Source organism: Chelon labrosus (assembly GCF_963514085.1).
Source record: "Chelon labrosus genome assembly, chromosome: 22".
NCBI classification, from domain to species: domain Eukaryota; kingdom Metazoa; phylum Chordata; class Actinopteri; order Mugiliformes; family Mugilidae; genus Chelon; species Chelon labrosus.
The window spans coordinates 17,157,657-17,181,089 of NC_140355.1; the positions used below are offsets into that span (position 1 = coordinate 17,157,657).

At 41.1% G+C, this 23,433-nt stretch overlaps 3 protein-coding genes across 9 annotated transcripts in view; all 3 read left to right on the forward strand.

Annotated features, from left to right (window-relative positions):
- Window positions 1-5,264, forward strand: part of col27a1a (collagen, type XXVII, alpha 1a) — a 64,027-nt gene extending 58,763 nt beyond the window's left edge. The window contains exons 51-61 of the mRNA XM_084572323.1: window positions 932-994; window positions 1,075-1,128; window positions 1,205-1,240; window positions 1,392-1,409; window positions 1,509-1,544; window positions 1,632-1,658; window positions 1,766-1,816; window positions 1,914-2,082; window positions 2,169-2,278; window positions 2,415-2,633; window positions 2,729-5,264. Coding sequence (XP_084428449.1) covers window positions 932-994; window positions 1,075-1,128; window positions 1,205-1,240; window positions 1,392-1,409; window positions 1,509-1,544; window positions 1,632-1,658; window positions 1,766-1,816; window positions 1,914-2,082; window positions 2,169-2,278; window positions 2,415-2,633; window positions 2,729-2,875 — 930 coding nt within the window. The 3' untranslated portion in view covers window positions 2,876-5,264. The remainder of the gene's footprint in view (window positions 1-931; window positions 995-1,074; window positions 1,129-1,204; window positions 1,241-1,391; window positions 1,410-1,508; window positions 1,545-1,631; window positions 1,659-1,765; window positions 1,817-1,913; window positions 2,083-2,168; window positions 2,279-2,414; window positions 2,634-2,728) is intronic.
- A 1,618-nt stretch (window positions 5,265-6,882) lies between these two features.
- LOC311507957 (myomegalin-like) overlaps window positions 6,883-23,433 on the forward strand; it is a 30,232-nt gene continuing 13,681 nt past the window's right edge. For 5 of the 7 annotated variants that reach the window (XM_084572515.1, XM_084572521.1, XM_084572517.1 and 2 more), the window contains exons 1-26: window positions 6,883-7,101; window positions 10,298-10,353; window positions 12,428-12,486; window positions 13,175-13,285; window positions 13,695-13,771; window positions 13,874-13,997; window positions 14,141-14,319; window positions 14,425-14,566; window positions 14,690-14,743; window positions 17,469-17,585; window positions 17,665-17,784; window positions 17,913-18,005; window positions 18,175-18,393; window positions 18,549-18,719; window positions 18,822-18,932; window positions 19,011-19,148; window positions 19,243-19,422; window positions 19,541-19,735; window positions 19,985-20,176; window positions 20,344-20,473; window positions 20,569-20,708; window positions 20,803-20,919; window positions 21,057-21,200; window positions 21,308-21,420; window positions 21,531-21,670; window positions 23,234-23,371. In XM_084572515.1, the coding sequence (XP_084428641.1) occupies window positions 7,049-7,101; window positions 10,298-10,353; window positions 12,428-12,486; window positions 13,175-13,285; window positions 13,695-13,771; window positions 13,874-13,997; window positions 14,141-14,319; window positions 14,425-14,566; window positions 14,690-14,743; window positions 17,469-17,585; window positions 17,665-17,784; window positions 17,913-18,005; window positions 18,175-18,393; window positions 18,549-18,719; window positions 18,822-18,932; window positions 19,011-19,148; window positions 19,243-19,422; window positions 19,541-19,735; window positions 19,985-20,176; window positions 20,344-20,473; window positions 20,569-20,708; window positions 20,803-20,919; window positions 21,057-21,200; window positions 21,308-21,420; window positions 21,531-21,670; window positions 23,234-23,371 (3,313 nt within the window). In that variant the 5' untranslated portion in view covers window positions 6,883-7,048. Of the gene's footprint in view, window positions 7,102-7,676; window positions 7,968-8,402; window positions 10,053-10,297; window positions 10,354-12,427; window positions 12,487-13,174; window positions 13,286-13,694; window positions 13,772-13,873; window positions 13,998-14,140; window positions 14,320-14,424; window positions 14,567-14,689; window positions 14,744-17,468; window positions 17,586-17,664; window positions 17,785-17,912; window positions 18,006-18,174; window positions 18,394-18,548; window positions 18,720-18,821; window positions 18,933-19,010; window positions 19,149-19,242; window positions 19,423-19,540; window positions 19,736-19,984; window positions 20,177-20,343; window positions 20,474-20,568; window positions 20,709-20,802; window positions 20,920-21,056; window positions 21,201-21,307; window positions 21,421-21,530; window positions 21,671-23,233; window positions 23,372-23,433 lie in introns of those variants that run through there. The other 2 variants (XM_084572518.1, XM_084572519.1) reach the window with 2 other exon arrangements.
- On the forward strand, window positions 16,215-17,342 carry LOC311507858 (uncharacterized protein; the record flags this gene model as incomplete). The annotated part of the gene is made up of 1 exon (XM_084572398.1): window positions 16,215-17,342. The coding sequence occupies exon 1, from the start codon at window positions 16,284-16,286 to the stop codon at window positions 17,340-17,342; it is 1,059 nt and encodes a 352-aa protein (XP_084428524.1). The 5' UTR covers window positions 16,215-16,283.

Consider the following 23,433-nt stretch of genomic DNA (forward strand, 5'->3'; position numbering starts at 1 on the left):
AAACGTTAAACTGCTCGATTTTATATTGTAGAAATCTTCTAATGCACGTACTCATGGAGAAACAGCTGCACACACAGACACACATACAAATATATGAAATAAAACTAAGAAAGGACAACTAAGAAGTTAAATAATCCACTGAAATCAACTTGGTATATGTAAATTGGTCGGATTAAACTCATTTTGGAGGAAGATAATGTTTCAGTTCTGAAAGGTTTTTAGTAATTTAACCAGAAAGTTGCAGTTGTAGTTGTTCAGGTCTAGTTTGGTCATTGTAACACCTTGCCCTTTGACAGTAATTACAAGTTTTCTTGCACAAGTACGTCTGTTTTATTATGACACAACTACACATGACATTTTACACACACACATACATCAAAGGGACTAACATTAGCGGATGCGCGGCTAGTCAGAGGGGAAGCTTTGCCAGTTGCTTTCCAGGACAGCTTTAGCACATTGTCCCTAAGCCTTCCTAAATTACAGGCTGTTCCCTCTCCCATCACAAGATCCCATGTCCAAACAACACTTTGAAGGATGCCAGCAAAGTCTCTCCTCTCTTCCTGCTCATGATCTCTTCCCTATAATCCCTCCTGGAACCGTCGGCAAACCCTTCAGTTTAAAGAATGATTTTTATAGTATTAAATACTAACAGTGTGTCCGTCCTGCGTGAGCATGAAGAAAAAAATCCAATGTGTACAAAAAAAACCTCTCCATCTCTTGATTGTGTGGACATGAAGATCTACTGCATTTTATTGAGATCACAACACAGAACCCGAAGCCAAAATTTGCAAGCACAGCTGGATACGCTGTCTTCAGTGGATGTCAGATGTTCTGTGATGAGGCATAGTTAGAGATGAAGACATTTTACAAAACTGACAACCAGTTGGACGGGTGGATAGAATTTTATTTGATGACGCTATTGACTTTTCAGGGTCCTCCAGGAGACTTTGGGCCCAAGGGCATACGGGGACCGAAGGGGCCACAGGGTACAATGGTAAGAAAACTCAAATGATCTTGATTACGCTGATGACACACTCTGGACCACCTGTTTCATTCCCTGTTTCTCTTCATCAGGGCAGAGGAGGAGTCATCGGGCCTGAAGGAACTATTGGTCCCAGCGGAAACGCAGTACGTATAACACTTTAATTAACACTTCTCTGTGCTCCCTTTCTTCTGCATATTAACTGTGTATGTCTCTTCACAGGGTCCTCGAGGGGAGAAGGGCAATCGTGGAGAGACTGTGAGTCCTCTTGACCTCCTACCATGTTTATACTTCCCTTTTTCTTTTTTTTTTTTTTTTTTGCATTTTATCTGATGTGTGTAAAGTGGAATTTGTAATAATAATATCCAAGCTGAAAATATGTCTTTTCTCTCTTTCTCTATCTGAACAGGGATTTCAAGGTCCAAGGGTATGTTTGCACAGCATTGTCTTTTTCTGTTTATACAAGTGCCTCGGAGTTTACTGTTTGAGAACCTAAAAGCTCATGTATGTTTTTCTTCTTTATTAGGGATCTCCTGGACCTCGTGGACCCCCTGGGCTTCCAGTGAGTTTTCCAGCTTCTTATGTTTGATCAAATGTTCCGGTTCGTGAAAGTTCATGTCTGAACATTTTTATTTATTTTTTTTTTTAGGGTCCACCGAGCATCCCTGCATTATTTGTAAGACATGTTATATTTGCTATTTGCTTGCTCAAAATATTCTGTAGCGCATTATCCAGAAAGAAACAATGGACTGATTGAATAAGTTGTTTTTTTTCTTCCTGCAGAAAGACGATGGTGTTTTGTTTTTGGATTCACCCACCTCACTCAGGACTGAGGTTGGTGGATTGTGAGGTTGAAACTTCTCTAGACTGTTAAATCTTTTCGTGTTCAAACTGGAGACACTCGTGTGTTTTTTTTGTTCTGTCCTACCAGAATAAGCCAGTGATGGACCTGCCTATGCTGGACCAGGGCGCAGAGATCTTTAAGACCCTCCACTACCTCAGTAACCTGATCCAGAGCCTGAAGAACCCACTGGGCACTCGGGACAACCCCGCCCGCATCTGCAGGGACCTGCGCAGCTGTGAACAGAAGTTAAATGATGGTGAGGAGCGTTGCGATAGATACGGAGAGGGCGAGCCGTCTAGTGTCTGGACAGACGAATGATCCCAAATCTGTTTGCATTTTCAGGCACTTATTGGATTGACCCCAACCTGGGTTGCTCATCAGATACAATAGAAGTCTCCTGCAACTTTACCGGAGGTGGACAGACTTGCCTGAAACCAATAACAGTATCCAAGGTATTTAAGACATAATAACAACCCAAATGACATCTGTAACCTCTACGCGGTTATAAATTGCAGACAGCAGGACATTTTACACGGTTGAGCACAAAGCAAACTTTTTGACCGCCTCATTTTTTACATGTTTGAGCAGCCAACAATCAGCGTCGGTCGTGTCCAAATGAACTTCCTGCACCTGCTGAGCTCAGAGGCCGTGCAGCACATCATCATCCACTGCCTGAATGTCTCGGTTTGGAGGACAGCTGAGGATCAGCTGGTTGCCCAGGGGTCTGTGAGATTCAAGGCCTGGACCGGGGAGGTGTTTGAGGTGGGAGGAGAGCTCGAGCCAGAAGTCTTGGAGGATTCCTGCTGGGTAAGAAAAGGACCTTTATAACGCTACTGAATTTCAGGCATTCATAACAAAAATGTATATCATTATACTAACTGTAATATGTTTTGCACTTTTAGATTAAAGATGGGCGCTGGCATCAGACCCATTTTGTGTTCCACTCTTTGGACCCCACCCTGCTCCCTGTGGTTGACATCTACAGCCTCCCAAAAACTAGTCCTGGCTCGCATTATCACCTAGAAGTAGGTCCTGTGTGCTTCCTGTGAGGGCTGCAGTGTAAGTCCTCTGAGCATGGAGGGGTGGACAGCCACCCCTGCTAGACACATCCATGCCGGCGTGGAGATCGGAGCCTTCTCCTCCAAATCCTGGCCAAACACTGTCCAAGCAAGAAAAAAAATAAAAGCCCCAAAACAGATCACGCTTCATTCCGCCAAACTCCCGTTGGACTGCAGACACAGAGGGAGGAAGCACGGGGAGCTGTGGGGGCAACGAAGAGCCGAGGAGGAGGAGCAGGGGAGTTCTTGCACTAATGGCTTCTCAATATGGCAAAGGCTTCTTCAAGGTCTTCAAGAAGGATCTCCACATGTACGCCTGCATGGAGGGAAAAGAAAAAGGCTCTACGCCAACTAATCTCTCCAGAACATTGCTAAGTGAAGGGAGAACAAGGCCAAGTTAATCAGTGGACGTTACAGTAACTTATTTTGTATACAGTCTGTATACTGTGTGTACTTTTTTTTTTTTTTTTTTTGGAAATACCAGGAATTAAATTCTGTCAGAGAAGAGGAATTAACGTAAATGGGATCACTTAAATGTACATAGATATATATATATGCTTATTATTAACTTTTATACATGTATATCTTATGTAAAGAAATAATCTTTAAGTGCAATAGAAAAATGAGAAGATAATTTGATATTTAAAAAAAAAAAAAAAAAACTTATACGGAAGGATTTTTCAGGGGTGCCATTTTATTTGCCTTTGGTGCTCATCTCACAGTCTTGCATAGGTGAATTCATCCAGAGGAAGATTCATTTGCTTAAGTTGAGCAGAAAAACTATTTACTTGTGCTCTAAGCGGGAGACTTCGGTTTCCTCCCTGACGTGGGGGGGAGACCAGGGGCAACCAGTCAGCTCTCAGTAAGTTCCATCTGAAGCCACGAACAATCGCATGAAAGCAGTCCACGTGGAGGAAGTCAGTGTATTAATTACATTACTGAACCGGATGCCACTGATTATTTAGGGGAGAATTAGATGAAGATTAAGGGTCAGATAGAGGAAGACCATGGAGCTCTAGTTCTCAGTAGTGTTTTATTAGATCCTCTGTAACTGTGGAGTGTGAAAATTAGTTCTTTGTTTCCTTACTTATTAAAAAAAAAAACTGAAAAAAAGATAGAAGATAGGTTTTATTATTTAGCCAGTGCCACAATGGATTGGGAATCACTCTCACGGTAGACAGGCTGCAGGCTGCAGGTAAAGGAGAACTGAGCCACAAGGGAGAAAAGAGATTGGGTACAGAAATCCAAATAAAGCCTCCGCCTTTTGTCCCGTCCTCCCTTGAACGCACGGTGCTAAGAAATTTATCGAAGGTGCTAACCATAGTGCTGTTATTACACCACTTTGCTTAAATATTCAGATTATTTTTTTTTTATAGTGCATGCTTGCTTGGAAAAGGCCCACATGAAATACATTGTCATAGCTTCATAATGCACTATAATGGTAATATCGCATCCAACATAGTTCATTGTAAGTCAAATAAGAATATTGTTTTTGTTCAGTGCTGCAAAAAATAAAATAAGGTAAAATATTTTAGAAACTATTAAAACTAAGATTTATGCTGTTCTGTCCAGTATAAATCACAGGGTTGAATCCTTTTTCCAAAGAATAAAATTTTCTTTTTATTCTGTACAAAGTCTCCCCCTCCTCCACCCCAACAGCTGTATGTAATATTTTTTTAGAAAACACAACTAGTGGAGATAGTTTTAACTGAATAAAACATTTCTTTGTTGTAGCTGAACACAAGTGTGTATAATTGTGTAAACCTTGCTGTATACAGTGGATCCCCTCTTGCTAATTTAATGTTATTTAATGTTGTTAACGTGGTTGCTGACTGAGCAAATTTCTGTTGGTTGAAGCAATACTACTCTTTCTGACAATTTATATATCAGTTGTCCCAACTGGTCTTGGAGTTTATAGATTTTTCTTTTTCTTTTTTTTTTTTAAATGTGTAAATTTGGGGCTCCAGAGAACAAATTTATTGCAATGTTAATTCTTTTATTTTTTTAATTTTTCTAATGTGTTTTTTTTTCCTCTATGATAATCAACCATGTACTGTACCACAACTGTGCTATACTATAACTTGTGTTTTAAAGAATTTATGCAAATATGTGAACTTATTTCTTTTTTTTTTCTTTTTTTTTGTAAATCTGTTCCAAGACATTAAAACAAGCTAAGAATACCTCACAGTTTTACACAGGGCTTGCAGCAAAGATTTTCTATTGCATTTATAATTACACCCTGTTTGGGAAATATCAGCCAAATACAGTAAGTCGTCATTTTCTGTACAAGACCATCATTTCTTGTGCCTTCATCCTTGATCTGTCTGCTCTTTAGTCATTGTTCGGTGTCCATTTGTTCAATAAATACTTTTAATTTGTGCGTGGATTTTTACTTTTTGCCCCTCAAATACACACGCGCCACAAAATATGCAACATACGTACAATAACTGGTAAAATGTAAGTATTTAAAAGCAGATTAAGAAAGATACTCTTAGCATTTGTTTCTCGGATAGTGATGAAAAGGATCAGCTAATGGTTAGATAGTGAAACTCTGCATGCATGCTTTCATATGGGTACCAGATGTCAGTAATGACCATTGGTTGCACAACACGGCTATAATTAAACAGACACATAGTGTTCACATTGCTGTATGACTTCAAACAGGTGTATTATTTTCCACAAAGTGACACAGGGCTATAAACACCATCACCAGCTGACGTACGCCGTTCAGACTAGAACATAGTTTTCCGAGATCTCACCCTTCAAAAGCAATGGATGAGCCGAGGTTTAGCTCATGATTGGTGAATGATGTGTTGAGCCCACGGCCAGATTAAAGTGTTAGGGGACCCATGGGCAAAACATCACTGTGGGAACCTCTGTTGACCCCTGAACTACAACTAAATGTATGTTGTTATCTCCAAATTGACATATGGGTCCAATGCTCCTATGCTGGAATACTTAAATAACACAATGACATGACATAATAATGCAGGGGCCTGCTTTAGTTGAATTTGTTCTACATTTGTGCATATTCCCAAACAAGTATGCAATTAAACACATTAAGAAAATCAAATGAAATGCACCAAAATGAGGTTTGGTGCATATGATCGTGGTGTGCCTTCCTAGGAAACTAGTACTGTGTGAGAAATACAAATACTATGTTGGCTTTAAAATAATAAATGTTCCTCTACCCAGGATGAAATAAGGAATTACACCACATGGTGTCACTGTTGTCCTTATCTGGATTATTTCATGCCAGCTGTTTACACTAAGAAAGTTGTATATGTTTCAAGACCTTTCATGAACTCGGCTAAATGGGTGATAAAACGCCCAGACTGTTAGTCATTACTGCAATCTGTCTTTACTAAATGTTATAATTAGTGCACCCACTGCAGCAAATGATACTGCCCCGTCGTGCAACACACCCGTTTGCCTACTCACCACACAAAACACATGCAAATTAAACTGAAGGATAGCTATTCTTGACATCTTGATGAACATGTGAAAGACACGGTCACACACGCCATACGTCACCATGGATACGTGATAAACACCTTTTTTTGTTGACCGTGAAAATATCGAGAGAATATGGATTCATTCACACAATAAATAAACATTTATAAGTTTTTGTTGGTAACATGTTGTCACAAAACAGTAACACACCTCTAAGGCAGCAGGGTGCCAGGGGAAAAACGTCTTCAAACTGACAGCGTACCTATTTTTGAGACGTTACGAACCTCCCCAAAGTGTTTGCTTTGGCCAATCACTTTGTCTCAGTGTCCACCCAGTTTCATGCTGCCTTTCGAACTGCTCGGAAATTCTTAATTTAGAGCTTGTAAACACTATTCATGCATCTGAATATTATGGAAAAACAAATACCTTAAAATAACTAAAGCATATATCCCGTGTTGTTTAATTTTTCATTTTACGTTTATCTTTTAAAAGCCTCTACTGCAAGGTGTATTTCGTGTTTTCAGAATATTTCCTACGGCCCTCAAACGCAGCGCCAGTTTCCAACGTGCACAATGGTGACGTTTACCATATCATGATGGCGGTAGCCTGGACTATTTTGAATTCCGTCCCGCTTTTCGAAGTTTACACAACGTCTAGTCCGTGAAATGTCGTATTATTCCGGCGAGAACGCACAATAAGTGAGACGCTATTATGGATTCCGTCGTGGGGGACGACCTGACGCTCCCCGTTGACATCAACGGAAGGTAAAACTGTCAGCGATAGCTAGCGGGCTAACGCTAGCTTGTAACTGCACTGCTGTATGTTTTAGCTAATCCGAAAGTAGCATTTCATACAGTTACCGCTGCATGGGCCCTGACTGTAACAGATGCACTCGAGTTATCTTACATTAGTTGTGTAACTGAACTAAGAAAATTTAGGTCCACAACAAAAAAAAAAAATGGAAATATTCAGTGTAGCATCTTGCATAGCTTTTAGGTCTTACAAGAAATCACTCTTTGTTTTTCTGGTTGTTATAAGATGGAGTCATCTGATATTTTGAAGTTCAAATGTAAATGTGAAATTATACTAGCATGTTGCCATGTCTTTTAGTAATATCGGTTTCGATATTAGTTTGTAATACTAAAAGTAGCGCAGTAGAATAATGCAGCTAGTAATGCGCTATGTGAGTGGCTATATAAACAGTAACCCTGTGAAAACAATATTTGGATGACTATGAAAGATGTTATTTCAAACGCTAGATATGTTGTCTTTTTATTTTACTTGGCATGTAATCACATTCCTTAAAAATGTGTATCTAAACGTAGCATGGTCACTTAGCTCAAACAAAAAATCAATACAAACCAAAATATGACTCATCCTTTACTGATGCACGAAAAGTGCAGTGTGTGTGTAAACACTGGTGCAGAGCGCCTGCCATTTATCGACTCCCTCTAGCTGTTGCAATTATAAATCATATCTTGCTCACTGGATGTTGCTGTGATATTGCAGCGGTTGGTAGGTCGGTTGTTGACTGTCATTCAGAGAGTGAAAGAAAGCGGAAATTATGTGAGGCGGTGTGTTCAGAGAGGAGCTGCGACGTCTCCCTTTGCTCTCTGTGCAAAATGTGGAGGTAATGTCTTATATTTGTTTTTATTTATTTATTTATTTATTATTTTTTTCATCCTGTGTGCTCACCCTGCCATGACAGAAGAGTGTGATTGTGGTAAGGTGAACCGTGTATTGTACTAGCTTTGCTTCACAGTGCTGTTGCTGGATAGTGTTTGCTGAATATAGCTAGCGCTTTTTTTTCCCCCCCTGCTCCACTGAATAGCTTGTTGTAGCATCTCTGCGTTCAAGTTTGTAGTGTTCCCCGCTTAGTGTCCTTTTAAATGACCTAGCCCGGCTGTGTTCAGTGGAAAAGCGGTCATCCAGGTGGCAAGCGTGCCTCAGTAATCCAAGATGTTAGCCGATATGTGTGGTTTGAATTACTTATTCGGTAATTCTGAAACCCGATTCACTTCATTCCTCACGAGTTATGACTTGCATACTGTTAGTCGCTTTAGTTGTTCTTTGTTTTGTGTATCCATTTCTATCATGATTTTGTGAGTTTGCTGTCTTCATTTTTTTTGTCAGTAGCAGCTGAACAAAGTGAGAAAAAAGAGGAAGTGAGTGTTTACAGGCTCTAACATTGTTTCCACTGGGTGTTGGAGAGGTTACTACAACTGCAGCACAGATGAAACTCTGCCGAAAACAGAGACACGAACCAGTTGGAATGCCTTTTATTCTTTATGAGAGCATTTAATTTCGCACGGTTTCCATGAAAGTTGTTTCACATGTTGACATTCTCTGCTTTTGCTCTTATCACGCCTCTTGCCGTAGAGTGCTTCCTCTCCATTAACACAGGAAGAGGTTGCTTGGCATGTGAAACCTCAGTGATGCAATTATTGTAAACATTCAGCGTTTTCGGGGAGAATTTTGTGTTCCTGCAGCTTGTATTTGTCTGTGTACTGCTTTTTTTTTTTACAATGTATCAGCAAGTAATGTTGAACCGCTTTGAAGGTACTATTGTTGATCAGGGCCAAAAACCGAACTTACATCCTCCTTTATTTGTTGTTGTAAAGGTCAGATCAGTATCGTCTATTCTTAACTGAAGATACTGATACTGTGTTGTGCTGCTTCATGTTGGTATGTTTTGTAGTTTTTGAGGGTCAATGCAAAACAAAGATGGTGACAAGCAGTGTCTTGATGGCTGCAGTCTTGACACCCTAGAAGCTCCAAATACAGTGTATTTATTTTAACGATTAACAATATTCAAGAGCCTCAGAGTTACAGAAAACCTGGAAAAAGACCGGAAGTAAACAAAATGGTTTAGGGCTCTCATTTCTTCTAATCTATAATAAAAATATAGCCAGATTTGTTTAAAGAAGTCTAAAGCTGTCCTTACAGCAAGAAGGAAACAAAATGTTATTTGTCATCAGTATCAGTTTATCATTTTATGGTATTAACATTTTAGTTTTGTCCTTAGAAAAAGCGCAATATGCTAAGTTCTATATATTTTTTTTAAGAAATGAGAACATGAAACATGCCAATATGTAGATGTGAATTGTATTCATATTTCATAAAGGGACTGTTGGTCTTTGCTGAGGAATATATCAGAGAAGCAGAGCTGTGTTTTGAATGACTGGGAGGAAGTTATTCAGTGCTGAACTTTTTATTTTTAGATGCAAAGGTCATGGTCGAGAAACATGAGCTTGTTTTTATTTACGCAAGTTGTTTCTCTCTCTCAGATTTGTCAGTGGAAGAGATGCTTTAGCAAACAGCGTTACTACTGTACAGTATATGTGCACGTCATAGTTACTGGTGTACCCGCTTGCGCTGTGGCAATTAATCCCTGGTCCCTTAAATGGCATCGCAATCCAGATGTGTGCGCTGCTGATGTTTGGTGCATTGTGCTGTGTCTGTGAGTGACGCCGCCGTCCCATCAGAGCCACAGTACTCTGCTTGTCTCCCAGTGAAAGCCTTCTCCGTCCGCTAGTTTCACTGTTTGTCTATCCCCCTGTCCGTCTGAACATGAGAGCTGGGCTGCCACTGGCACATGGTCTCACACATACATACACATAGAAAGGAAGCTCCGCCAGAGTGGATGTAAATGAAGCAGAGTGTCATTCTTAAGCTATTTATGGAGCGTCCTAAGGGCTCAGTGGAACTGGCCAGCGTGAGTAATACAAGAACGCCATGCATTTGTGTTTTTCGATGTTATATAATATTCAGTGAATATGGGCACCGTGATCTGGGATGGGAGAGCAGAGCTTGATTTGGTTCCTATGATTTTTATTATTTTTTCACTTTTAATATATATGTTTTGGTTGAATGTAGTAATTTATACAAAGGAAATACAAATTCAAGTACACTTTGTGATAGCAACAAGACTGCGTCACTAACAAACCATTCTGTCCCCAGCTGCAGACTGCCAGACTCCATAGATGCTGGAGAATACTCCACAGACGGCATGACAGGTACAGTAAGAATTTCTTTTGTTCTCCCCGTCTTCTCTTTCCTACTCAGGTGCGTCTCCCGTGTGTATTAATTAATGCCGCTGTTGAATCGTAGCTGTGACCTCCTGCAATTTTGTCCCCCAGAGCTGCGAGCAGTGACTAGTTGGATGTTTATAATAAGCTTATCCCGTTTCTAATTGATTGTCATGCTCTTGTTGTGTGCCAACAATGTACACGGAGCCGCACTAACACATGCAACCCTCTAAACAGCTTACTCATAAATATAGGACAGCATGTGCGGCGTTTTGTCAAGTCAGATACGTAAAGAAAGTCATGCAGGCGTGTTAACATTGCTGCATTACAGTTGGATGGTTAAAATAATGAACGCCATGCTATGCAAAGCTTTGGGCACACCTGTGCAAATTCCTTATTTTATTATTTTATATAAATTCAGTTCAACCTCCGCTGCCGACAGACCAAGTATGAATGATTCTTCAAATGTAAATGCAGTAGTTTTTGCATTTGCAAGATTATGGACACAGGTGTCACCCCTTTGCCAGGTTTCATAGCTTTCACATCCTTTTGTTAGCCAGCTAAAAGGCTTTCCGTTCATGATTTATGAATTTAATAACCACACTTCTTTGCACTTTCATTTCTAAGGGTATTTTATTTCCAAAAGCTTCATAGTGGAGTTTAGAAGGCAGCCTCTTTTCTGTATCATTTTCTTGACTGATTGCATTTGCGTCCAGAGTTTGTTGATATTATTTTAAGTCCTTTCTGTGTGATGTATGCTGACTCATTGGAAAACAGTCCAAAAGAATAATATTTCCACCCCCCCCTAGCTGTCCTTTCCATCAAATGCAAAACTACTCTGGCTTATATTTCATTTTGTGATGAGGTTGCAGGTAAAGATTACTTTCGGTGACTCTCGCCTATTTCATCAAAATCTTCCTGCAGATGTTTTGCAGTCTTATAGCGGGTTTGCTATCCCTTCTGCCCAGAAGACGTGCACATATATCAGACAAACATTGGTTCCAGATCTTGTTTTGATTGTCGCATTTCCCCTTAACTGGCATTTCTTAATGACATTTCAGACAGTGCAAATTGCATGCTGGAAGCACTTTGATATCTTTTTATATCCTTCCTCTGCTGCACGGGCATTAATTGGCGTCGTTTTCAGATTTCCAGCCGGTTATTTAGAGGAGTTAATGCAGGTTGAGTGTTTGAGTCAGAGAATTTATCATCATCAGGTCATGGAGCTGACCCCTGCTTTCCTAATGACGATACTTGCGAGTCGCATTAAATTAAACTCGAATGAATGAAAGTTCTGGGTATTTTACAAGGAGAAGGTGTTAAAAGTGTGTTTGCTGCTGGGGTTTTATAAACTTCAGCGTAACCTATAGATTGGTAGCTACACTTTACATTATTATTGAAACATGACATTATTTAGTTTTGTAAAAAAAAAAAAAAAAAAAAAAGTTTAATTCCTTAAAGTATTTGTATACAAGCGACTAATATTTAAACAATGATTGGGAGTGCAGAATCTAGGACAATAAGACCCAAGCAGAAACAGCCATACTTATTATTTTATTATAGAATATAGGAAAAAAAGTTAAGGTTTAATTTCCACCCAAAGCTTCAGGCACTACAAAGAAAGGGAATTATCTGAGTAATGACTCAGGGGTGATGAGTACCATCTGTAGAGCTCTAGATCTGTGCTTGCATTGAAAACATCACCGGCCACTCAAGGCAACAGGAGTAGAAGAAACATCTCCCAAATTTATAAATGAACAAGTGATACTGTGAGAGTGACGGTGTCCTTTCCCGTCAAGCAGCAGCAAACTATGAATCAGGAGTTTAGTGTTGTGAAATGTCTTGTTGACTAGTGTTACATGATCGCCCATGGGCTGCCTTCAACTGGTCTAAACAGGGCAGCTCTCCAGAAGCTGTTTCACCTCTGATTGCCTTTGCAGTGCAAAAACATGATTCATTTCTCTTTATCTCTCTAAAATAAACAGAGAGGGGATGATATATTTCTATGCTACAGATTCTTTACTCAAATTAGTAAAGTCAACTTTTGTTATGTTTTTTACAGCTCCGTCGTTTCCTGAGATGTCCCCTATCAAAGCGCTCACCATGAAGGACTATGAAAATGTGAGTGATGTGGTTATACACTGAAATGTGTCTGTATGGGTGATGTGGTCAGCTTTACGCCGCCACAACAATTTAACGGGTATTAACCCGATCCTGTGTCTGCCGAAAAAAAAAAACAAGCCACACTGACCATTTATGGAGATTTTGTTATGAAGTGTGTGTGTGTGTGTGTGTGTGGAGGAGGACTGAGGTGGGCTGAGGTCTATATTTCAGCATTTGAATGGAATGCATGCTTAGTTTTGGGGTTGCGCTGCCTGGCTGTCTGCATGATTAGAGGTTTACAGAGGGGTCCAGACTTCTACCTCCTCCCTCCGCAGTCTACCCAACCCCCATGACCAGATGTATGCTGTTCCAAGCCTGGAGCACAATGATGCACAGTCTACTGCACACACACACACACACACACACACACACGCACGCATAAGCACGAGCGCCTTTCTTCATTTGTAAAAATAACCATACACATGGCCCCTTTCTGCCATGTAAACATGTCATCCTGCTTTTCTCTGCAGATAAAGTGTGTAAACTTCTGTTCTTTGACCCTAATGATATGTCCTAACCTTTTGAGTTGTGATTTGGAATTTAATAAAGAAGTACAGAGTGGGCCAGACAAACTAAAATATATGAATGCACGATTGTTTTTTAATCATTTCACGTATTAAAATGTTTCTGTTACATTCGTCCCCAGCAAATCACAGCTCTGAAGAAAGAGAACTTCAACCTGAAGCTGCGCATTTACTTCATGGAGGAGCGCATGCAGCAGAAATGCGACGACTCCACCGAAGACATATTTAAAACGGTGTTGTATTTAATTTAGTTATTAAAATGTGCATTGTAATCTATGTCTCAAATTTCTGTGACCTGCTCTGTGCCAGGTTTCATGTAACTGAGTGATTTCCACTGGTGCTAAATGAGATCACAACTTAAGCAACAGCTGGTTTTTATTCTGCCAAAATCTGCGTTTATGATCGTAGAACAGCAAAATTGCCTCTTCATTGTTGCTGCTTTTTGGGTGAGATGTAAGCACATTGGAATCTTCTGAAGACCGCTAGTGTCTCTTTTGTTCAGATTGAATTTGAGTCCTTTAGTAATATATTTACACACTTCAAGATAAACCTTTAGACTTGTTTAAGTGGTCACAAGATTTTTGTACTTTTTTTTGTGATGCTCCAGGTGTTCAATTAATGCTAAAATGTTGTATCTTATAGAACATTGAGCTGAAGGTGGAGTTGGAGTCTATGAAGAGAGATATGGCTGAGAAACAAGAGCTACTCGTGTCTGCATCGTATGTATCATTCTCTAGTTTTCTGTCACTAAGGCCACATATTTGACTGAATTTTCTTATAGCTCAGACACCAACCTAATCTTTTCTGTGAATATTTTTCAGCAAAGCGTTGGAGAGCCTGGCTGGTCGAGAGTCGGGAGAACCCCAGCGAGTGAGAGAGCAGGCTCAGAGGGAGATGAATGCACTCAGAGATGCATTTAATAAGAGGATAGCTGACTTAGAGCAGGTGAGTCAAACATTATTTCACCGTATTGAATGCAAGAGTTTATATTATAGTATTACATATCCACTGATGATAGGGGTTGGACCACATACGTGATCATTTCTTTGATTTCTTTGTTATATTTTATTCTTTTTTCCTCATGTCAGTGTCTGCGAACGGCAGAGGAAGAGGTTGAGAAGATGGCAGGCATTGCAGAACAGGAGAAGCTTAAGAATATAAACATGGAGAAGCAGATTCAAGCCCTGGATACAGCAGACACCTTCAGCCCTGTTTCCGTCCCTAGTCCCGTCCAAGATCTGCAGCTGGCCCTGCAGGAGAAAGACAAGTAGGGACAAGGGAGATAAACTCAGACGCATTCATATTTTTACTCTGTATAAAGACACAAGTGTTTTTAATATATATATATATATTTTTTTTTTATCCACACCAGTATCATCGAGCAACTCAAGATCACTGTACAGAACCAGGAGGCTGCAATTCAGCAGAGAAGAGACCACCAGACAGATGCTCCATCAGCTGATTGTGTTAAACAACTATCTGATCTCGTAGCCAAGAAAGATCAGGAACTTGAGGTGTGAATTAAAAATTAAATTATAAACATGTGGAATATAAGAGAGGGTATTGTTACTTTAAATTTTCAGCACTTTCAGTATGAAAGTACATATGAATGACCTCTGTCTGTCTGTCTCTCCCAGGCACTGAAGGACGAGCTACATAGACAGAAGGACAAAACACAGCCGGACCCTCAGGTTGGTGTTGTTTGGATATTTCGTCTGATGTAACATTGAATCACTACTGCAGGAGACTTTCTATATCACCCATCCTAATTTTTAGTAAGAGATTTGCCTTGCACCAGGGGTTTATTATTCAGTGGAACTAATTTAGTAATAACAGTGCATTCATGTGTTGGATCCTTCAGACTCAGACTACAAATGCACACAGGCAGTATTCTCTGCTGTGCCACACAAAACAGGTTCTGTTGACTTCAGAGGATTGTCTGTGTTGTGCTGGTGACCCTTAGGAAATATTCTTTGGTCTGTTTTTATCTGGATGCCTCCTAGTACAGTTTTATTTTTATTCAGTTAGAAAGTAGTGTACTCTCGCTTTGTTGTGGTAAAGCTGGGGCTTCAATCTGTTGGCTGTGGTTTATTTTACTTATATCATCATTACTATCTGAGAATAGGCATTCAATAGGTTTCAGTCAAACTTCTGAAAACTGCTCAGATAACTCCTTGGACATTAGATTAATATTTGTTACGTGTGCAACAATCTCTCAATTTTCCATATCATTTTAAAGGTTAATAGATTTTCTTTTGATTTGTTTTATGCCCGTCTTAAGTATCACTACACTTAAGTAGTGTGAATGTTAATTAAAATGTAATGTAGCTTGTAGTATGTCGTTTATTAGAAATGGCCACTGTATAGAGAAAATGCAGTTCAGTTTGCAAGATATCCTCGAGGCACTACTGGTAAAAGTACTGCGTTGACGTTAGAAAGATTAGAAAGCTCTTTGCTGGGCAGTGTCCATGGTTTCTCGTCAAGTCTTGACGTCTGGACTCAGATCAAGGTGTTAAGACAGGATTACCTTACTGTCTGGAGACAGTTCCTGTAAGGGTTATTTATGGCTTTCCCTTCTTGATTAAAGGAAACATTTGTATAACTTTTTAGTGTTTACGCTAACCAAATAACTGTATGTACTGGAGGGTTTTGAAAGACTGGTGGAAATGTGTCTGCCAGGGATACTGTAAGGCAATGACAGAACATTAAGTTTCTCCTCCAGAATTGAGGTGTAATGGAATATGGGATGAGAGTTGCTGGAAAACACCTCCTGTCATCACAAAGTAGATATTTAGATGTATTTCCATACAGGATGGAGTCTAATGAAGCTATTGGCTGCTGCTATCACCAACAGTCCCCCAAAGAGACACCTGCATGGGGACAAACCTGATTCTTTTTTTCAGGGCATTTTGGAGGAGGTTTTTGAGAGATGTTATGACATTGGCAATAACACAGATCACTTCAGCAGTCCTAGAGGATTTGATTTGATTGAATCTGCGGGGGAGAGTGGAATAGAGGCAGGAGCAGGGATTATTAAGGCTTAGGGCTTATAGTGCTTTGCACTCAGTCATTCTCTTCTGTGCTTTGCATGCTGGTGCACTGAGAGAAAATGATAGATGGCTATTCTGTGGCTGGCAAAATGATGGCCATTAAGTCATTCTGGACAGTTGCTGCGTCATTGAGACGTTTTTCGGACTCGATTTAAGTGGTTGAGTGTGGATCTTGGGAGCCATGAGGGATCTGTGTCGTATATGCGGTGTTCGTCTGGTGGGAAGCCAGTGTCGCTGGATCTTCAGCTCATCGGGAAAGAGGAAACTACAAGTCATCCTCTCCCACGTGCTTGGCCGGGATGTGACTCGTGACGGTCGTGGAGAGTTCCTCTGTGGGAAGTGTGTGTTCCAGTTAGAGAAGGTGGTGCAGTGTGATGTTAACATCAGCCAGCTGCAGGATGAACACAGCACTCAGATCCAGAAGCTGCAGACGGAAAAAGACCACCTGATTCAGTGTATCGTGCACATCTACAAGAAAAACAATCCAAGTAGCAGCGACAAGGAGAACAGCAGCTCCAAGACTCCACACAGGTCCTCTGGGGTGGGCAGTCCTGAAGATGAGGCCGTGTGTCAGCTGTCCCATGAAGGACTGCAATTCAGGGAAAGTGGAAGCAGTCAAGTGGGGAATCGCATGAGAAGGTGTGTTAGTCTGGATAGACTTGTCAGTAAGGGGGCATTCCCTGGACGCTCAAGCCTTAGGAGCAGCCGACAAGGATCAGGAGCAGGGTTGGATAACTTGGTGAAGAATTTTGGGCTCCGAGGCACACGTCAGCATTCGCAGAGTATGTATCTTGACCTGGTCCAGCGTAAGGGCACACTGCCTAAATCTGGATTTAGAGATCGCTCCACATCCCTGCAGTCCCTGAATCGAGACTTCTACTCGGACACCCCTCCAGACCCTCCATCCAAACGAAAACTGAGGGAGCCAAAGGTGTTTGTTGCAAGATATGGTGCTAATGAAGACCCAGGAGGAAAGGCTCAGGCCAGAGCCCTGCTCCACAGCTCTTCCAATCAGCCTTCCATAATCTCTGATCTGATCCAGCTCCTGCGCTGCATTTCCAGACATCAAGTGTCGGTCCCTGCCGGGAGTCACATCCCTGTGCTGAAGAGGTTAAATGCTCGGTCTGTCATCCGAGCCAAGTGCAGACTTAGAGAGGCAGAATGGAAGTCTCTGCATGACCTCACAGAGGAATTTGAGGATGATTACACCCCTGTTAGAGTGAAGGTAGTTCTTTTTTAGTAATCCCAGCTCAGCAAATCGGGGTAGCTCTGGTAATGAGCTTTGACAGTCAGCAGCTTTGTTGCTAACCATATTTGCTAGCATTTATTAATCGTCCATTTCTGTTGTTTTTGTGTTTTCTTGAAGAGTGGCATCAATCAATTGGAGTCCGTCAATAAACGGCTGACTGAGGAGCTCCACCAGGCTAAAAGCACCTATGAAAACCTTACAAAGACATTGGAGGATTCCCAAAATCAGAACAAGGTATTTTGGTTTATGATACATTTTCAAATCAGATTGATGGGTCACTTTTACGGCATCACCATCAACTTTATATAAACAGATCCTGTCGGGGAAGCTGGAGGAGAAGGAGGATGAACTAAACTCTGAGAAGAAAAATTCTTTGAAGCGAGATAAAACAATCCAGGGGCTCACTCAGGTCCTCAGAGAAAAGGAAAAAGAGGTACGATTAACACATTTATCAACACGCTTCATTTATTAAGGGAATTGTAGGAATTGATGAGATTACACAGTCACTGTTCTGTGTTATGCAAACGTCTAACACCAATCTGTCTGTCTTTATTTGTGCAGATTGCAGAGCTGTGTCATGAGATCGAGGACAGGGATGACGCTTTGACCAAGGCTAGAGAGGCAGCACATAAAGCCCAGCTGCAGAAATACCAGGTAAGTCATTGCACATTTTATTAAGAACTAGACTTAGTGAGCCAACCATATACTACACCTATTGTCTCCAAGCTCCATGTGTGCTTATACACTCATAGATTATATTTCTAAGAAGTCATTGTCACTGCAAAATGTTAAATGCTTAAGAGTTCTTGCATATTTCCAATAGGGAGTAGAGGAGCACCAAAACTTATTAATGGGAAAGCAAACAGAATTGGCCCAACTCCAAGGAGAACACCATGCCAAGGTGCTTGAAGCCCAAAAACTACAACGTGCACTGGACAGAAAGGAGCAGGAGCTGGGTGACTTGCAGCAGGCAAAAGACCAGCTTGAAGTGGAACTAGAGGACCTCCAACAACAGAAGAAGAAAGGAGATAAAGCCCTGAATGTGAGTTAGCAGGAGGTTGTCTCGTGAATGTTTCCCGTTAAACTGTATTATTGTCTCCAGAACAAAACATCAGGCATTCTAAATTCTACTTTCCGTTATCTGTCTCTGTACAAATATCAGCTTTTGTTTAATAGTGCTATTATTTCCCCCTCCAGGATCTAAACAATCAGCTCAAAAAGCTGAGTGATGAAGCAGCGGAGAAGGAGTGTGCTCTGAAACAGGAGTACCAGGAGCTGCTGGAACAAACTAAAAGAAAATTGCAGACCCATGAGGTCACCATCCAGCGGCTAACATCTACCTTGGCCGATAAAGAGCAGCAGCTACAGGTGACACATTAAGACGGATAGACTGTAGACCAAAGGATTAAATATTTAGTTTGTTTATATTCTGTCGGGTATCGTTTTAATATTGGTTTCTCTGTTCATCAGGAGTACATAAACATGGTCAGAGACTTTGAGCGAAGCAAAAGCCCAGGAAGTAACGACGGTATGCTTTCCAAACTGCGGCAAAGACTGAAAGAAAAAGAGAAGGCTCTGGAGGTGCGTATTCATTCTGTGTGATGACCTGACCCTGGTGACTAATTAGATTGTGACGTTCTTCTGTTTGCTTTCACACAGCAAGCACTGGATGACAAATTTGCTGCCATTGAGGAGAAAGATAATGAGATCCACCAACTGCAGCTGTCGCTCAGGGAAAAGGAACGAGACCTAGACAGACTCAACAACCTGCTCTCTCATAACGAGGAAACCATCAATGTAAGCGACTATGAACATGTTTGATGAGTAAAATAGCTGAAGTTTTTGGGGGGTTTTATTCTGAGGGATCTGCTTTCTGTTTTTCTCCTTCCAGAATTTTGACAGTACGATCAAGGAGAAGGATGTCGAGCTTCAGCATCTTGCAAACACTCTGAAGAACCTACAAAGAGCCAAGCAAGATGTGGAAGACAACCTAAATAGATCTCTGAGGGAGAAGGACTCCATCATTAGCCAGCTACAACTGTCCCTGGAGGGCAAGACGAAGGACATGGAGGTTAGTTGACAACACTCACTTCACGCACGCTCTGCTCCGTTTGGTTTTTCAGCATTCTCATCCAGGGCGTTGACTGAGAATGTCAGTTTTTCTAACTCGTGTCAACTTTTGTTTGCAGGAAATGGCCGACTCGATGCTGAGCCAGTCACAGAGTCATGCACGTGACCTCGCTGAGCAGATGGGCCAGAGGTTGAAGGTCACAGAAGCTATGCTGGCCGAGGCTGTGAAGGCCAGAGAGAAACTGGTTGCTGACAATGAGAGTGCTGTGGAAGGGCTGTTGGCAACAATTACAAGCAAGGACCAACTTCTCAAGGTCAGTGTTTAATTATGGAAATATTTTATCAAGAGATTTCACTGATACCTTGTACCTGTAATTTTGCAAAGAAAATTGTAATGAGCTGTAACAATAAAGCCATATGCAAATAAGATAATGAATTCAGTACAGTATGGGTAAAAAACTTTTTATAGTGCACTCTGTAGTTAAAAAAAGAAGCATTTATTTATACAAAATGAAGGCAAAGCTCACTAACTCATTACTTTGATCTCTTGCTTCAACTCCCAGGAGTCTGCTGAGCACTACAACCGCATGCTGTCTCAGCGTACTCAAGAGATTCAGGAACTGAGGAAGCAGCTGTCTGACAGGCAGCAGCAGCTTGCCACTGCTGAGAAGCAAAGCTCCACAACAGCCCAAGAGGGTTATTTAGAAACTGCAGAACTCAGAGCCTTGCTTGCCGAAAAAGACAGCCTCATCAACGTAAGATCCTCTGGGATACAACACAGTCATTCAGCTGTAAAATGTGCTTGTCTTAGAAGACTAACAAGAAAGGGAAATAAAAGCTCCCATAGAAAATAACACGCTTTTTCCCCAAAAAATTAAGGATATCATTTAAAAGTGTGCTGACTTGTTACTTTGACTTGCAGAAGCTTCTGCAGCGTGGACAGGAGAGAGATCAGTTTCTGGCGGAGATGAGACAGAAGGCGGAGCCGGACCGTGTCTTGGAGCTCAGACAAACTATCCAGATAATGCAAGAGAAATTGGATGAGAGGGAAGGTGAGGCATTTAAAGCGTTAAATCCTCAGACCAGATATTTAAAGTTGCAGTGCATGTCAGACTTAACATTGGATTCTATTTTGTCTGCTCTGAAGCTGAGCTGTCCAGACGGAACAGTGACGATAATCAGGAGAACAATCCACTCTCCAAGAAGACGGTTGTCGTCCTGAAAAAGGAGTTGGCGCAGAAGACGGAAGCGCTAAACAAAGCACTGAAGAGGGAAAATGAACTGAAGGTCAGTGAGGAAGAAGCATTTTCTTAAAGTCATAATCGGATACTGAGACTGTTAGTCATTGCTCTAATCCTATGCACTGTTTTTTAATTTCCAGATTTCATTGGCTGACCTCCAGTCGTTGCTGTCTGAGCTGGAGGGTCGCAATGAAGGTCAGGCTGCTAATATCGACTCCCTTACTTCCACTCTGAAGACCAAGGAGGAGATTATCAATGTAAGAGTCACATTCATGTCATTCATTGAACCACTCAGTAGCTTTGGTTAAGTAGCTTTTCTTGGGAACACATTTGAACATAATGGGCTCTTCTTCAGAAGTCTTAATTGTCTTGTTTTGGTCATGGCGCTCATCAGGTTCTCCACCAACGCCTTGGTCAGAGAGGTGACAGTCGTGCTGATCATACCCAGGATCATGTCATTGGCTCTGGCATGGAGAGATCACTGCCCGTGCTTCCTCAGAGGGAGAGAACGATGATAGGTGGAGACAGCCAGCAAGAAGTAAAGCTTTACCTACCTGTTTATTTTTTTACATTAATGAAATGTCAAAAAAACACCACACTATTTTCAGTGCTCTATCTTTAACACAGTTTCTGTTCTGCTATCAGGCTTTGCCCAACCTTGTAGCCTTGCAGCAGGAGCATGACGCTCTGAACAAAGCCCTGAGAGCTGAGCAACAGCTCTACTCCAGCCTGGTCAGGACTGTGAAGGAGCAAGACAGGTAGGGTGGTGCAACAAACAGTTGTTACAAGTGAATTGATGACATTTCCACTGGATTCATGTTGTGCAAATAAACCTTAACTCTGTGGACGTGCATGTTTTGATTCTCAGTGCCCAGCGTCTCCACGCTCTGCAGCTGGAGCTGACGGCAGTGCAGCTTCTCAGGCAGCAGCTAGAAGATGGCATCAAGACTAATGAGGAGCTCAGGGATGACTTGGAGAGAGAGTTACACAGAGCCAAACTCAGAGAAGGTGCAGTGCAATCACACTGGGTTGTAGGTGATGGTGACAAAATCGAAGAAAAATAACTAAAGAGAAGTGAAATAGAAAGGCTTTCAGACCTAGAAACGATAACGTGGAATTTATACTTCATAGCTTCCAGGGAGCACTCACACAAACACTCCTGTCTTCTTTGTCCTGTGTGTTTACCTCAAACAGCAACTCTTGCTGACAAGCTCACGTCCCCTCTTTGTCTTTTCATTCTGCATGCGCACCTGGTCCCTTCACTTTTCATCTATGTGCACATTCTGTCCTCTGCTCTTGACATCATCACCTCCTCATCTGCATGTCTTTGTCTATACCAGAGTTGCTGCTCATTTCACTGTCACTCGGTAAATGTAATGATCCCACACCTGTCTTTCCCTCATTAAAAAAATAAATAAAGGCTGCTGTGGGCCTGTCTTCTCTCTGTCTCTCACTTTTAACATGCTTTTCTTGTTTTGACTGTCCCTATAAAACATTCGGTTGCTTTTTTGTTGCATTACCTCTTTAACAACCCCCTTGTAATTAATCCAACTCACCCAACCATCTGTCACATGAATTACATTAGAAGCATTAATGTGTCGTTATGTAACATCTTCAATAAAGGGATTAAAGGTTTTTCTATACTGTTTTCTGGTGGGATTAGAGAATGATGCCAAGAGTGCCCCACTAAAGTCTCCTGAAATAGATCCTAATCCAAAAAGCTCAAGTTTGTTATCCTAAGGCATCTCAGTTGATGTAATTTAGCACCGTTAGTCATTCAGATATAGTGTGACATCTATGCACAGCCTTGAGAGAGATTAAAAGTGTCACTATGCGCTGAGGTAGTGGTCTAAGCCAAATAACTTGAGTGTCTGGCCACATGCACGCATGAGTGCGCATGTCAAGCGCATGCTCGTCCCACGTTCATTCCTGTCTGCAGAGTGGCAGGTGTATAAATAGGTCAGCTGTAAGTAACAGGGCCGTGGCTCATGTTCTCACCGACTGTAAGATGCAGGGGGATAATTAGCACTGATTATACAACCAAAGCATGAAATGGGAATATTTTAGCATTAGAATTATATAATGTGTACACACGCTACATGCTGAAGGTCGTCCTATTTTTGTGTCTGTAGATTCCTCACTTCTCTTATAACTCTTAGTCAATACCTTACTCATCTGAATCAATATAATTCTGTATTAAATGCAAAGATGCATCAAATGATTAGTCCAAAAACTATGGTTAATTTAGCGTACCTTGTTTATTTATGCATGTATGGAAAGTTTAGTTTTTTTTATTATTATTTTATTAAAATTAGGTGTAATTCTTTCACTGTTTCAAAGATCAAACAATATTTTACACTGACGCATACAAAATTATGACACTTGGTTTTACAATCAGGCTTTTATTTATTTATTTTTTGTCCCGAGGTTTGTGTTGTTTGCATAAAATCTCAGCTTCACGAGGTCATAAATTAAAGTTAATGATCCAACATGCAAATTGCTGTGGAATGATGTGATACTAGACACACTGTGACAGTAAAATCAACAAACACCTTCTGTGTGTCCGTTCAGGTATGGACCTCATTGATCCCAGAGAACTGGAGAGCATGAGGCATCAGCTTGAAGATGCCCAGCGCTGGAATGCGTCTCTGCAGGCTCGCTTGGGAGAAATTCAGAACCGCGGAGGAGGGGTTGGTGGAGCCACTGATGGTAAGACTAAAAAAAATATATATATATATATACACCTGATAAAGATATTCTACTGCATCTAC